We start from the raw sequence: 16758 nt of genomic DNA, 5'->3' as shown, positions 1-16758 counted from the left end.
AAATGAGATAAAAATTTTAATGTTTTTATTGAAACTCAGAAAAAAACAAGAATTAAATTATTGATTTCTAGTGTTTTTAAACAACTGGAGATAAACACGAACAAAATTGAGAGAGCTAGTGAAATATTTGGAAGAGGTTTACTCTCCAAATTTCTTCTTATGATATTTGTCTTTATGATTCCTTGTGGGTGCCCTTGCTGTGACAGTACATATGTTTAATTTCTTACTCACTTTTTATAAAGCAAGTATAAGAGGCAATTATAAAGCTACTGTTTATAACTTTATACATACATAGAATTTTTTTCTATTGTCATCATAATCATTTAGTTTCTACTTTAGTAACTGCTATGAAAACGAATGTCTATCTATAAACTTTTATTACTGTTTTTCGGCCCTAATGTCAGTGATAAAAATAAATAAATAAATACATTTTGGCCATTCTACAATATAGATACTAATTGCAATTTGAAGTGGTAGGTACCTATCTACTGAAGATAGACTATACGTTTTTCGATAATTTACTTTAATTTTTAAGTATCCCGTCTACAAAATAAATCGGAAAAAAAACAATTAAAAAAGGTATATTAAAAAAAGAGTGTCATCACACTATTTATTGTTATAGAATATAAATATTTAAAGTTTATTGTAATAGAAGATCAGAAGTACAATTTAAAAAATGTATTATGTCATTATAAATGTTTACTAGAATCTTTGTTGGAAGTTGGAATATATAAAATTATTATTTCTCTCTCTACCCTAACTAATAACTTAATCACAACTGTGCGGATATAATGCAATTTTCTTTAATTTAAAAAAAGTATAAATGTTATTTTCGTAAACTTTGTTACTCCTTTGATTGTTTTTTATTCGGCTATTTTTGAATCCACGTTATCCACGTAAAACATCACAACCATACACAAAAAGCAATTTTGATTGTGTGTATTTTAGAAAAGGTTTTCAAATAACCCAGCGTTCAGTTCAACAACAATAATAGGGTCTTCGATCCAATTTTTAAGGAGGTTATAAAACGTAAGTAGTAGGTATTCATATATATATATATATATATATTATTATTCTTTCCCGAGTTGCCCCACGTGGGAACCTTTTTATTATAACCCGGAAAAAGAGAATTGCAGACACCTAGGTACCTACCTACCTTCATTGTTATAATGCATCTGCACATATGTTTACACAAAGGATATCTACAGTATGCATACACCTGGACCTCTCAATTTCTACATGAGAAAAATCAGCTGCCGGTTAAAAATGTTCCTGTACTGAATAAGTCCTTAATATTTAGAGAAAAAAAATATACCTATGTGGTACTTCGTACTTATACTTACTAGGTGTCATGGGTATAGCCTTTTTTACAACCTTTTAGACTATTTTACTTCATATAAATATTAGCAGTGGCGAAGCGTCATAGAAGACAACGAGACGATATCTACCCACTTTAATATTTAAGTTAAATACGGTAACAGCTATTTGTATTTCAATTTTGAGTGATATAAAATACAGGGGCTCAATGATTTTTTAAGTAGTAATTCCTTACTCGTGAGTTGAGAACAAGTCTTCTGGACAAAAATTTTAAGAAAACAACTGATACCTAATTAAAAACTTGTTTAAATTACTTCAATAGTTGCTGACCTGTAACCATTCATCAAAATAAAAGTTAAACACAAACAAAATTAAATAGTATGACAAATAATTTTTTTGATGTTTACAATACCTAGTTTTAAATATTTTTCCCGTGTTTTTATAATTTTAAAAATATGCCCCATTAGGAACCTACGGCAAAATCGTACTCCATTTTTTATAACACCAGTTTTAGTGATTTAAAAAAATATTGACCTCTTTTTTTTTTTTTTTATTAATTGTTTTTTGTTTGCCTTAAAAATCATTCAAGTTGTATGTTTAATTAAATATCGATTGGTTCTTTATAAGAAAAAATTTAGACAGTTACTAAGCTTACAAAAAGTAAATAAAATAAATTAAATTATAGGTACTATACATACATACATAAGTAGGTATAGAAAACGTTGATAATACAATTCAAACGACAGGTACAGTAACATGAACTTTAAACCATATTTTATATAAGTAAAACGAGTAAACGACTAAGAGTAATAATTTAGGGATACCTCGTGGTAGTTTCTACGCTCATCCGTGCTCGGAAATTTGGCAACAGCGCACAGTTGGTCGGCGAACAAATAATAGCATGTTAAATAACAGTTTTGCAGCTGACCCCTGTAAACTGCGCAGCTGTGAGTTTACTTCCAAATAATCAATAGGCAGATGGGAATTGTACAACCCTCCGATTTCCATGGAAACATGCGGTACACATTATACATTCTTTGTATATATTGTATGTCACATATTGTCGATATACTATAATTTCAAATAGGACACCCTTTAAATCGGTTCAAAATGTACGAAAAAGATAAGGTCCTTACAGCCAGATGAACCCATTTTATTCAAACTTGTTTTTTCGTGGAAACGTTATCTACATTTTGATGGAAAATAGTAAAACCCGATTATTCCTTAATATTACAAAAGGCATTTTGCCCACCTAAGTCCTGAAAAATTAAAAAATGCGAATTTATTTGGTTGTTGCCCAGTCCCTTCAATTTCAATAGTAACACTTGTTTTACAACGCATATATTTTCATGATTTTAAAAGCATTCTAATAAGGTTTTAAGGAAATTAATATCGCTCTATATAGGGTGATAAACCGGAGGGGAGAGCTAAAACTATAATTTTCGACTTTCTAAAAATGTTTAACTCCTTTTTGGTTTTTCTAAACGTTTTTTTAAGATCCCAGTTTGAAATTTACTCATTTTATTCGTAAAATTATCTCAGCTTTTTTCAAAAAATATTAGAAAAATTCTCAATTTTTAAGCAACACGAAAAAACAAACTTTTAGTATTACAAACTCAATTTTAATTATTTAATGTTATCCCCCCTCCCAAAAAAAAATATTTTTTTCAGAAAGCTGAGATTATTTTACATAAGAAACTGATTCAATCATATGTTTGATGGCCGATGATACTACAAAAAAAAACGATAAAAAAAGATTCAAGAAAAAAAATACTTTATACGACTATGGCCAATTTGTTGATATTTCAACATAATACGAGTATACTAATTTTAGCTTCATATATGACTTATTGGAAAATTGCCTATAGGCTATTAGTAAGCTATTCACTATTATAGTTACTCGCTTTATAGCATAACTCAGTTATGCCATAAAACTGTACAACACTTGTGCTGCATAAGTGTTTATAAACTTTTACTATATCTATAGGCTATATATTAATTTACTTATACATGTATTTTATAACGATGTCACGCCCATAAAGACGCCGCAGACCGCAAGTGACATGACATTTTGTAAACATTGTCAATTTTTAAATATTTGTAAATAGGTTTAACTATATAGCTCAATAATGTCTAAATTTCTAAAGAAAAATTATAAAAACTTTTTCTCTGAACTCTAAAAATTATTTTAACTACCTATATTTAAAAATATATTAACAAAGAAAATCGTTAATGTTTTTCTAAAAATGAACGAAATTTAAACACGTTCCTTCACACGAAAAAGGAACTCGATAAGTTCCTGAAAATTCAACGACATAAATATAATGAGTTCCTTTGAACCCGTTCCTTCCAAGCACTGCTTTTATTATACTTTCTAGATTTGTTCACGGCTTAGAAGATCTTATGGCTTAGATCGTAAACATATACAGTATACTATATATTTATGCAAATAATCTATGGTTCACGGTAAAAACTAAAATCGTAAAATTGCAAATCCGGAATGTCTACATGAGCCATGACACAGATTAAAGGACCAAGATACATATACCATGGTTGTGGTGACTAGGCGAAAGAAACATTGGTAGTAGATCTTATTATCTTACCGGTTTTTTATCACAATACACGAGCAACAAGAAGACTTATAAACAAAACATATTTGTTAACGGGAAAATTGAAAATTATAAATTATCTTATTTACCGTTTAATGTTTATGTATTTTATCAAACATTTTAAATCAAACTATTGATGGTCGTTTGCTTGTTTCACCGAAATTCACGTAACTTATTATGTCCGCAACATCATGCACAGAAGTATGTCATTTTAAATTATCTGGTTGTATTCCATTAGAATATAATTTAGTTTTTTGTATAGTTTTAATATTTTAGCTTTATTAATTTAGGAACAGAAAGCAAGTGATGTATTCCAGTCAACAATCAATGATAATAACTGCAGTAACCCGAAGGAACTAGAGACGACTCAATTAAATACAGACAACTCAAATAAAAGTAAGCTGTTCGCTTAGTGTAATATCTTATTACTGTTTTTAAACAAAGAACAGTGTTCTTTTATTTCTTGCACAGGTTTAAGAAAAAAATGTTTGTTTACATTTATTGGGCCTTAAAAGTAGTTCATCAATTTTAAATTGACATTCAATCTATATTTTAAAATACCTGATTAGTTCTCTATTGCAGAAATAATGTACACATATTTGGTAAACAGTAATATAGTACAATGTTCTCTGTATTTGTTGTAAAAACCAATTATTTTATTATGAAGATATATAATTTATTAATATAAATGTCTAACCCTTGTTTTGTTTAACTTGAAATTGTTTAGTCATGAACTCAAAAGAAGATAAAAAAACCCCAGAAATGTGCATACTTGAAGGTTGCAAAAATGCAGCCATATCACATCCAGAGTGGGACAATGAATATTGTAGTGTGACATGTTGTTATGAGCATTGCAAGTCAGTATATAATCATTAATAAATTGTATTTGTGTAGCATTAAATGTTAAATGTATATTTTAGGACAACATTTCATTTATGGCTAGAAGGTAATAAAATTGCAATAAAAAAAGTAAAATTAGCAATTGATAATTCAGATGCTCAACCTCAACCAATGGATAGTGAACCAGGAAATCTTTGAACACTTTCTTTTATAAACACGACTTAAATTTTATAACACTTGTGGTACTATACATTTTTGCATGAATAAACTTGTAAGTATATTAGCTCACTTACAGTTGTTTATTGTACAGATATTTCAAAAGGTAGATAAGCGGTTTTCAGGGTAATGAAGCAATTTAAAAACTAATGTATTTTGTGGGCATCTAAAATTAAATTCCGTCATGAATAATGCTTTGTGTAAATGTACATGATAAAGTTAGTTTAATTAGATACATAATTTTGTAGTGACTTAAAACAGACAAAAGATTTAATATGAAATGTTAACAATTATTTTATAAGCTAATACAACAATTCACTTTTAAACGCGTGTCATAAGTGCCCTTCTATTTTAGATTTTGATTAAAAAATAAATGAGAAATGTATATGTAATACAGCAAAAACATTTCAAAATCTTCTACTAGTTTAAACTTATTACTTTGTACTTAATACTTAAGTAGGTATCAAATACATTTAATATTGAACTTGAAATTCATATAGTTATGTACCGTTGTTTTACATTGACGTTAAATATCTACTTAACGTAAATATTGCTACATTTTTATAAATTACATGTATATTATTTTAAATTAATAAAACAATAAAATGTGTGATGTACTTCATGAATTTACTAATATTAAATATTTGTATTATTATGTATTGCTTCAATCTTTGTTAATTATTTATTTGTGTTATATCCAAAACTTACTCAATGCAAAAATTATTTTTATTGAACCAAATTTGTATTTAATAGGTTTTTTTTATACTAATAATAAAAATATAATATTACATATTGTGTTCTTTTTTTTTGTATTCAATTTTTTAAGTGTATTAATGTTTTAAAAGGTGAACAGGAATAAGGAACGTATTGCTTGTAAGCTATATAATTTAATAACAGAGCAATGTTGTAAAACAAAAAAAATCCGTTATATTTCTTGGGCCCATTGTATAAATGTCATATTTTTTTAAATGTTGATGTTTCTTATTTGTTCTAGAATATTTTAACACAGTGGAGTCAGGGCAGCTGTAATTTGTTGATTATTCACAATGCTATAATATTACAATAGAAATTATTTTATTTTTAGTAAAAAATGTTTCATATTGGACATTTTTTTTTCTTTGAAATAGAATTCCCAGTTTTTTATCCAACGTCAGCTAATAATTTTTTTTTTTACATAATCTATCTTGATAGATATCATTTATGTCTGTGTACATAGCAATTGTTGTTCTTTTAAACAGTAAATAAATGGCTTGTGATTGCACTTTGAATTAATATAAAAATTAGTTAGTAAATTGATGAAAGAAACTAATGTTATCCACCGACCACCACGAATCAAGTATGTTAATGGATATTATTAAAATTGGTCGTTTTAAACTCAAATGTAAATACTGAATTGTCCTAATGAGTAAACATTACAAACATACACTGTAGACATGCAGTCCTTCTAAAGGTAACTTGAGTATTTTATACGACTTGAGCTAATCTACTTAAAATATTATAATTTTATATGGCCGTAGACTGAATAAATTTACTTAGTGTCGTGAATCTCTTGCACTAATGACTAAACTCAATAATGAGCAGTGGTCTCATGTCTTGGCGGTGCTTGCGATTTTCTTATCTCTAAAGTTGATAACAGGACTTATCAGTTAAATTGTAAACATGCACATTTTGTATTTTGTAATCATTATACCTATTGGTAAACCGCAGTTTATGCCACAATGAAAATTGTATTTTGTAAACATTAGTTTTAAATAATTGCTAATAGAATGCTAAAGGAGCTGTCACAAGAAGTATTATGATTAAACCATAAATCATAACATACAAAAGATAATAGACGTAAATTATTGTTTTTTTTTACATTATTTTTGTAGTTTGTTGATATATGTGTTTACAGTACTAAATGGCTTGTTAGACCACTGAAACCTAATTTCGGCGTAGGTATTCTAGTTTGTTAATATTTATTATGTTACGTGTTTAATCGTATCAAAATCATATTTTCATAATACAATTTTATTTATTAATAAAGCGTTTGATTATTAAATCAGTAAATAATATGACCCAAGAGTTTCTCAATGAAAAATTTAAAAATCTCGGATCAATTTTTTTGAATATGAAAAATTAGGGCATTTTAAATTGAGAAGGAAAAATGCAAATTATTATAGCGTTTTAATTTGTATTATTCCATATATTAAAATACTAAATATTTTCGTATTTAATTTTATTATTCACTCTTGAAAATTAAGTTTAACGCACCAATCGCCAAATTAGAAATTAAGTATACATTTAAAATTTGTATTGATGATAATATCTAACCAACTAAATTAACACGGAAGGGTGAAAATATCTAAGTAGTCTATTGTTATACATACACCACATACTGTAAAGTGTCTATGTAATACAAGCAGAAGTATTTTGTATCTTATTCTCAAATGCTTGTATAACTTGTAAGTACACATAAAAATACTATTCTGTCAAGACATTTATCACATACCAACACCTTTTTTCTGTTTGGGTATTCTATTTCTATCTTATATGAAATTATTTGATTCATTTCCAATAAAATGTTTCTGGTTCTTATACCATTCCTTGGTATTAACGAAATTGGATTATTTTAACTAACTTTATTTATGCTTTGTTTACAGTTGAAACAACCAATGTACAAATAAGATAGCTAGTAAAATGATTCACGAAGAGTGACATAGAAGTACTATTTGCCCTATTGCGATGTCAGCGTATTGTACGGATGATTCTAGTTCTGATTCTGGTAAGAGTCGTAATACAATCAACAATTGTTGTATTGTTTTCATTAATTTTATGCATGAATTTTATGCGTTGTATGCACTCAAATAATATGTATCAATTATGTGTGTTATAATTTTCAGATACTCGTGGATCCCAAGAAACATTTTTTTGTACTTACTGTCAAGATGAAATCTCAAAATTTCCTAGCAGAGCTGAGAGTGGTTATGATTCAATGACTATTGTTGTTCGCTGTGCAACTTGTGAAGATTTCTATCTCTGTTTGATGGTAATGACCGTTGCTTTATGTAGATAAATTAAGATTATTATTATTATTATTGATTTTCTTACCAAACTCAAATGTTTGGTAAGTTATAAATTTATTTTAATCAAATTGCTGTATTCTTGTTGTAAGCTTCATTGATTTTCCTGTTTAATTTTAGTGCTTTTCGAGTGGCGCTGAAATTGGACATCACAAAAACTTCCACGACTATAAACTAGTTGTATGTACTTTTAAATGCTGTATTTTTGAAAATTATTAATTATTTAATTTCAAATATTAAATTGAAAATTATACTATTGCAGTCATTTTCTAAACCAAATTTGTATCCCGAAAAATTATTAAATGCTATTGAAGAATGGGTATCGGAAGATACGGACAGACTTTTAGGTGTTAATAAAAAACTAATTGCCGGATGGAAAGATGTCGCCAATTCTGTTGGGTCAAAAAATCCTGAAGGTGAATACTTTTTACATATTTTATTTACTAAGTAAAAATAGTTTTACTAGGACATTTTAGAAAATACTGGGTTTGAAAATTGACTAATAGTTTCAATGCATTTTATTTTATTATAGACGTCAAAAGAGAATACACGAATACTTATATTGATGGTCCTATGGGTCAAAGGATTATTAATTTAGTCAATCAACGCATTGGCTATACTCCACTTGTATCATTAGACCAAGCTATAGCAATGGGTTGTTTTAAAAATATTCCATCCTATTTTCCTAGTAAAAAGGTATGTATATTAATAGTTTAAACTCAAGAGTTTAAACTTTTAACTCAACTTAAGTGAACTCAAGATGGGAATGTTGTTTGAAAACGTTTTTAAAAAAGTGATATTAGTTGAAAAAAGTAAAACAAACACAAAACTTAAAAAAAAAAATGTATTATTGTTTGTAATTACATAAATACTAATTTTAGGTAACAATAAATAATTATCTCATCTAAATAAATGTAACAATATAATATACTTATTAATTACATTACAATAACTGTATTAACTTTCCAGTTGACAAACAAATTTCAATAGTTTAAAAATCATTTTTGATATTATAAAAATATTTTATTAATTTTTTTGACCAGAAATTTAGTTGTCTTACAAATATTGCATGTACAATATTTGTGTGACATTAATGGCTGGCAAAAACCAATTGTAAAATATTTCAAATTATTATTCTCTATTTATTTGGTGGTTTAAGTTTTACATTTAAAGCTTAGTGTTTATCTTGTACTCATTAACATCAAAATTGTAGAAGCTTATTATATAAAACGTTCTTTTTAAAACAATAAACGAAAACAGTATTATAAATTTATAAATAAACTTAACCCTTCATTAGTTTGTTGTCAAGAAATATCACAAAATCTCTTATAATTTAGGGTTTAACTAATAAACGCCAACGCACAAGCAAAGAGTTTTCATATATTATGTATATTGTATTATATTTAAAATTGTATATAATATAGATTTTAAAAATACCAGACAACGAAGATAATTTAGAACAATACACAATCATTGACGAAGATGAAGATATTAAAAAACATTGCAATATGGTAAGATTATATGTGTGTTATAATGTTTAAACACCTCTTTATTATTTTTTTAAAAATATTTTAGAGTAAAGCAGTCACAAAAAGAAATAAATGGGACTGTTATCAGTTACAATGGCTGTTGCAATGTACTGCCGAACATGGCTATGGAAACTGGGAAGAAGTTTCTAAACATTTCAATAGACTAATTCGCGAAGAATACAGCAGTAACGATCGTATTTATCGAACGGCTGAAGGTAATTTTAATGATGAATGGCCTATAAATTAAGGCATCAGTGTATAGTGCTCACTAACTGTGGATTGTCATACAATAACTGACGGCTTTGTTTACCGAGCGAGAAATTATTCAGTGCATAGAAGCCGATATTTCCATCTCTGATAACATACTAATGACTGGTACAGAAATGGGAATGTGTTGAAAAACGGTTTTCTTGAAAGAAGCAGTCCTTTATAGCATACATTTTTACCTTATTTAGTTGTCAAATTAATTATTACAAATTATTTATTACAAACATTTATTTTAAAAGCCAACCTAATTATTTAAGAATATGATAATAAACTTGGGCAAACTCTTTTTAAAAATAAAAATAACTTGCTTAAATAAAAACCATTTATATAAATTTAAATAAAATATAAAAAATTTCCAATTTTAACTAAATAATGTTATATTAAATAAAATTGAAAATGATAATTGAAATACCATTAAAAAAAAAACTTAAATTTATTATTAAATAAATATTTAAAATAATAAGTTATTTGTTAGAGTTAAATAAAAAATACAAAATTATATAGTATTATAGATAGAAATGTATTACAAATATCATTATTTTTTAAATAATTATTTGTTGCTTGAATATTAAATGCCCAGATTTAATTAATGTATATATTTTATAGAACTAAAGGACGAATACTTAAGGAGATTCATTGAAATTCCTGCATTGGGTAGAACTTGGTTACCGATCTTAAATACAAGACCTGCAGTACCTGACCGAACAAAACGTATTGAAACACCTGCATCTAATGATGATGATGTTATAGATAGCCAGGTAATAATTACTACTTTTTTTTTTAATAATAATCACAAACATTTGTTTTTTTTTTAAGAAGAGTAGTTACAGTTATATACATAACTTGTTACAGTATACATTTCCAAAAACAATTATTCTTTTTTATGTAATATGAACAAAAATTAATATCACAATACGATAGAGAAATATAATTTCATTAGCCTTCAATTTCTTATAGTTAAAACAGAAGAAGCCTTATTTTTAGCTTTTAATAGGGGATAAAGAGTAGTAAATGTTTAAAATATTAGAATAGAAAAATTAATAGTCTATATTCGACATGTTACTTGTTATTTTACTTAAGACTAGTCTCAACTTAAATTTGTTAAAACTAGACGTATAACCTAATCGGGGACTAATAATTTGGCGGTTTTCACTGTCACCATATTTGTTTAAAAATTAACTTAATGAATTAAGACAAATCGCTTCATAGTCCTGAAGTTAAAGAGCCAAATCACAAATAATACAACTATGGGTGGAGTTCCAATAAAGAGTTTACAATCATCTATATTTTTTGCTTGCATAACTTCCAGAATATTTTTTATTCGTCATAATTATGACAATTGATATTTGCCACAAATTTAATTATAGTAAATTTAAGTTTAATGTTTAACTAATTATTAGATTAATTAGTAAAATAACAAGTTACAGATTATCTTTTAGGAAAACTACTTACAGTAAAATATCATATAATGGTTTTTTTTAAATTATTTATTTTCATAAAGTTTATTTAAAATTAAACAGGTATTTCTGAAAGAAGAAACAGGATTTTGTCTAACCTCGCCAACACTAAAAGAAAATACTGCTAAAGAACAAATAAAACCACCAGAAACGGAAAGTAAGACGCAATATTGTTATAAATCAGATTTAATTAATAAGATTATATAGACTTTACTTCTAATTAATAAAAAACCTGCAAACGGAGTTGGATCTCGTTAAAGCGGGAGTAGATCGCAGAACTACAGGAATTATAACCGAAAGTGATAAAATCACTTTTAAATATACCATTCAATGCTAATCTGTAGATGGTAAAAATACAAAATGATCTAAATAAAAAAGAGCCGATCCATAGAGTTGTTCGGTCCAGTTGTTTTACATTGATTGTGGGTCCAAACACACAAAAAAAAAACACATCATTGTAAAAACAACACCTTCTCAGTTTCGCATCGAATCTTGATCAAGGAACATAATATGTCCAGATAATACTTTTTACAATTTTATCAATTTATTTTCCATTTGTATAAAACAAAATACAAAATATATAAAATATAATAATTAAATAAATTATAAAATATTATTTCCAATTTTAAACAGATTATGCTTACATACACACACACACACACACACTCATATCAAATATGTATATAATAATATTATAAAATACCCAACTTTTAAATGTTTAAAGGTAACATTGTTATTAAATTAGAAATAAATGTTGTCTATTAATGTCAGATGAACATTAAAAATAAGTGAAAATTTAACAAAGGACAGGACTAAAAATATCTAAACTGTTAATATATTTTATCTATTGAGTTGGTTATTACTTTTGTATTTACTTGTTGAAAAATAAAATATAAAAACATCTATTAATCTAATTTATTTTATTTTTAGACGTGATAATATATTGTACTTATTGTCAAGAAGAAATTAATATCCTCCGTTATAGGCCGAGCGAAGATATAAATGCTAGCTACGATTACATAATTATTTATGCTCGCTGTACAAACTCAGAAACTTGTAAAGACTTTTACTTATGTATGACGGTTAGTACTGTTAAAATTTTGATTTATTCTCCTGCCGTCATTTTTTATTTGTGTCAATTATTATTTAAGTAGATCATTTATATTCTACTGTTTTACTTATAGTGTCTCGCTAGTGGAGCGGAAATTGGGAAACATAAAAATAACCATGGTTATTGTTTGGTATCTAATGTGGCTGTAGGTTCAAAGATGTTATAATTTAAAAATAAGGCTTATTAAACATTTTTATTTTCTTTGTAGAGATATTGTAGTGATGATTGTTTTGCTGGATCCAATTGGAATCTGATTGAAGAACTAGCTCTATTAGAAGGTGTCGAAGATTGGTTTACCGACGACAGTGATAGATATTTGATACAATCAAATGATGAAGAATTAGTGACAGGCTGGGAATATATTTCTGATCATATCCGATCGAAAAATCCTTTAGGTGGGTATTAAATAAGAATTAGACACATAAGCCTTTAGGTTCTGCATTTTATATTTATTACGATATAGCGGCATCGAGATTTTGTTCCGAATGATATTTTCACATTGAAAATCTATATCAGAAAATAATGTAATATGAAAATGTTTGTGAAATGTTTGTTGGAAATATTTAAACTTATGCATGTTTTGATGTTAATTGCAAAGAGGTTGATTTTGTGCTTGTTATGACTAGTCTAGACTTATGCTACATTAAAATTTCAAGTGCTAAATTATTCACATTTTTTTTTTTTTAGTTAAATTAATATTTATATATTATTTAAATAATAATATTTAAAACTTACAGAAGCAGAAGCTGAATTTACAAAAATGGCTACGGAAGGAGTTGTTAGTAAATATTTAAAAACTCATTCTTGCATTGATCAATTAGTTTCCTTCGAACAAGCTGTGGAAATGGATTGTTTTAAAAAGCCAAAACGAGTAAGTCAAATAAAACAACAACTGAAATTATACATAATTTTAACAATTTTGTGTGTATAAGTTCAGTCGATTTGAACTTGACTATATTTTTAATAAAAGTATCTTTGGTGTTTAATGTAGACTATAACTGTAACTACCGATGGGGTAGCGTATCAAGAGAAGTATTCGTGGACTAAAGCGCAGTTAACAATGTTATTGGATTATACGGCCATTTATGGATACGGCAATTGGGAAAAGATTGCTACAGAATTTAATAACAATGTTAACTACGAACATTATGGTAAACCAAAGGAATTCGTAAAAAAAACTCCCGAAGGTAGGTGTTTTTTTTCCTTTTAATTTTAGTTCACTCAATTGAAATGAAATTTGTTACTGTATAGAAATCAAAGCCGAATATATAACTAAATTTATTGAGACGCCAATTAAGCGTGGGCTGTGGAAACATCGAAATAGCACTCGACCTATTATAGCGGATCGAACACGGTTATACAAGCCAGTTGATATTCCACTCTATCCTGCATTTGAAATGGAACTTTTCACAGAAGTCAAATATGATTACTATGTTGACGACTATGAGACAGTGAGTAAACTGTGTTATAACAGTATACTGAGCTCATATTTAAAACAAATTTTCTGTATTGACTTAGGTATATTTAAACAAGGCTGAATCAATATTAGACATTTTATTTCCTGAGCCGACTGAAAAACCAGTAAGAAAATTGATAATGTTCTAAATTAGTTTATTTTGTGATTAAATAATAAAAACAATTGTTGTCTATATAGATATCGAAAGAAGTGGATGTTAAAAAGAGTAACATGGAAAAAAAAATCAAAGAAAATTTCGATGAAGGTAAATATAAGATTAAATTTAAATTGTATAGTATGTTATGTTATTTTCTATTGTTTCAGACATTGCGTTGATTTGTTTACAAAGATATAATGATGTCTTGAAAATGCGGAATACGGCCAAAGGATTAGTGCATGATTACCGATTAATCGAACAGTTTCTAGTTTATAAAGATAAGCCGGTTATGCCAAAAATAAAACCTTTGTAAGCGTTGACAATTATCTACATTAATAGTATATTTTAAATATTTACTAAAAACCAGTTATATTACTTAATTATACAATTTTTTAAGTTTTGATGCAAAGCTGAGAAGGAATTGGTTTTAAAATTAATATTAATTTAAAAAATCTGTTATCACTTTTTTTTCTATTGAGAAAACTTATATTTGTGGCGCATAGAACCAAAACAATAAAACTTAAATACTGTTTTATGTGATGAAACATATCAGAATGATGACGTTTCAATACTAATATGGCTCAGCCCTCGAAAACGTTTTTCCCGGAATTGATACATAAATAATAATTTTCAATGCCAAAATGGCCTTTAGTTGGTTAATGTTTTACAGATGGCTTAAAAGGCATGGATTTATACATACTTATAAGCGTTTATTATATTTCTTAGAGTGGATTTAATAAACAATTTTGGAAAATAGTCAAAACTTTAATTGACCGCCCTGCATAAATACACTTTTGTGGGCTGTTTTGGTTCTATGCGCCTCATTTATATTTTGTAGATTTAATTATGTACTGTTTCGCATCAAAGCGGTTATTTGAAAATTATGTTAGCGATATCAGTTATAATAATTCTTAAGACTTGTGGAGGACTCCAACCTTGCTGTTCTGAATTTTTTGTACACATAATAATATTTTCTATTAATACAATTATAGTGCTCAACAATGTTTCGCCGAACGTATATCCAAGATGGCGTTATTCATGAACGTTGATAGTCATTCGTTACTTATGGTCCGAGAAAAGGATGAAAAGTTGTTGACAGCTCGTTTTAAAGAATTACGATTGTACAGAATGATGGGAATCACCAAGTTCTCCGAAATAGATATGTTTCATACCTTGAGAAAATACAAGGGCTATTTAGTAAGATTAACGGCCGTTTTTATTTATGTTAAACTGTTTAATAAGGTATTATATTGATTATGATTGGGTTTTTCTTTGCAGAAGCAATTTGTACCGTTGTATTCGAGTGCAGGATGTACGCCTACGAGTAAATATCTGGTACCGGCTTGTTCTGACGGAAAAGGGTAATTTTAGACAATCAAATGTATGTTTTCTTATGTTTAACTTTGTTGCATAATTTTAGCGAAATGAAATATCTTCAATACGCCAAGACCGATTTCTATAATTCTCAACTAAGAGGCAAAATACCATTACGTTATTTAGCCAACGATATGTGTGAAGATTTGTTATCTGTTAACGAAAAAATGGTAAGTTTCTATTAGTAGGTCCGTTCTTTTCGCATCATTTATTTATACTATTAACTGTGACTTTATTTTTAGTTGTGTCTAAAATATAATGTATTGCCGAATGATTTTTTGAAAACTAAACGAAAAATAATAAATGTAAGTATTCCGTACTAATTTGGTGTACCTTTATTATTATTAATAATTACTATAAAACTCTTATTGTGACAATCATCCGAGTATGTTTAAATGTGTATTTGATTTTTACAGTACGGCGTTGGAAAGAATGCTCCTAAATTAGATCGTGTTATTTACAATTATCTAGTAAAATGTCACAAACTCGACTTGTCGAAACCGATTCCATTTGTTGTATAGCTGTTACTTTTTGGTAAGTATTGGCTTTTTTGTTATTTAATTTTTAACTAAATAATTTATATTTTTTTTTACAGAAATATTTTATTCTACATCACAGACCGAATGATTATTTACAATAGTACAATTTGTTTTATTACCTTTCTACATTAATCACGTTTGATTTGTTCTACCAGAATAATTTCAAAAGAGAGTATAGATGTTATTCATAGTAATTGTCTTGTAACATTAAATTTAGGCTTGTGTTTGTTAGTTTAGTTGTTTTAACAATAATTAATTTAATGAAAAAAATAAATGGCCGGTAAACCAACGAGAAAATGCTCAACAATATTGACAGTATACCAAATTTAAATGTAAAATTATTTTTGTATTTACATAGTACAAAAAAAAAGTTGATTTATATATTTTAATAAAGTATTTATTTTCGAGACTACTTTTTCTGAAATGAAATACTTTTTTAAATTCATTGTCATTTATTTGATTGATAACAACTTGTAATAATTGAGTTTTTACAATTTTTTTTTTTTGGAAATGTGTATTATAGTAGTATAATTGTTTATTTATTGTTTTGTATTGGAATTGAAGCTTTAAGAGAAATACAAATTAATATGGTGTAATGTATGTGTTTGATAATACTTATGTTGGATTTATGTTCAATTTGAATTTAGTAAGTGATTTATTCTTTATAAGACTGTTAGGTACTTAATAATGTGTTTTTAATAGTCTAAGAAGTACACGAATGTGATAATAAATAAGTTTTTTTGTACAATATTTTAGTTATGAATAACTACATTTTTCTTTTACACTAAATGTCGATTTTTCTTATCCCGCAATGTCCTTTATGC

The 16758-nt window shown here is 27.0% G+C and overlaps 2 protein-coding genes across 5 annotated transcripts; both read left to right on the top strand.

The window, feature by feature from the left end:
* The first annotated feature begins 3951 nt into the window (after positions 1 to 3951).
* On the top strand, positions 3952 to 5470 carry LOC126844585 (TOX high mobility group box family member 4-like). The gene is made up of 4 exons (XM_050582875.1): positions 3952 to 4127; positions 4217 to 4322; positions 4654 to 4783; positions 4847 to 5470. The coding sequence occupies exons 1-4, from the start codon at positions 4104 to 4106 to the stop codon at positions 4962 to 4964; spliced, it is 378 nt and encodes a 125-aa protein (XP_050438832.1). The 5' UTR covers positions 3952 to 4103; the 3' UTR covers positions 4965 to 5470.
* Positions 5471 to 6686: 1216 nt separating this feature from the next.
* Positions 6687 to 16554, top strand: LOC126844297 (uncharacterized). 4 transcript variants are annotated; one of them, XM_050582387.1, is made up of 25 exons: positions 6687 to 6916; positions 7625 to 7746; positions 7865 to 8010; positions 8165 to 8224; positions 8307 to 8460; positions 8577 to 8740; positions 9469 to 9555; positions 9620 to 9788; positions 10447 to 10598; positions 11361 to 11454; positions 12228 to 12379; positions 12482 to 12553; positions 12617 to 12803; positions 13146 to 13279; positions 13400 to 13595; positions 13660 to 13859; positions 13927 to 13989; positions 14063 to 14129; positions 14189 to 14330; positions 15014 to 15218; positions 15300 to 15382; positions 15442 to 15565; positions 15638 to 15700; positions 15812 to 15929; positions 15991 to 16554. In XM_050582387.1, the coding sequence occupies exons 2-24, from the start codon at positions 7707 to 7709 to the stop codon at positions 15914 to 15916; spliced, it is 2859 nt and encodes a 952-aa protein (XP_050438344.1). In that variant the 5' UTR covers positions 6687 to 6916; positions 7625 to 7706; the 3' UTR covers positions 15917 to 15929; positions 15991 to 16554. The 4 variants fall into 4 exon arrangements, with proteins under 4 accessions (XP_050438344.1, XP_050438345.1, XP_050438347.1 ...); XM_050582388.1 differs by having other exon boundaries at positions 6687 to 6920; XM_050582390.1 differs by having other exon boundaries at positions 6691 to 6818.
* The last annotated feature ends 204 nt before the right edge of the window (positions 16555 to 16758 follow it).

This window comes from Adelges cooleyi, unplaced genomic scaffold (genome assembly GCF_023614345.1).
Source record: "Adelges cooleyi isolate 19-005CV unplaced genomic scaffold, UGA_ACOO_1.1 ACOO_flye_CR_arks_rails_tigmint_CR_PRNA_651, whole genome shotgun sequence".
Taxonomy (NCBI): Eukaryota; Metazoa; Arthropoda; class Insecta; order Hemiptera; family Adelgidae; genus Adelges; species Adelges cooleyi.
Note: the sequence above shows the minus strand (reverse complement) of the source record. Positions and strands in the feature narration are given on the sequence as shown.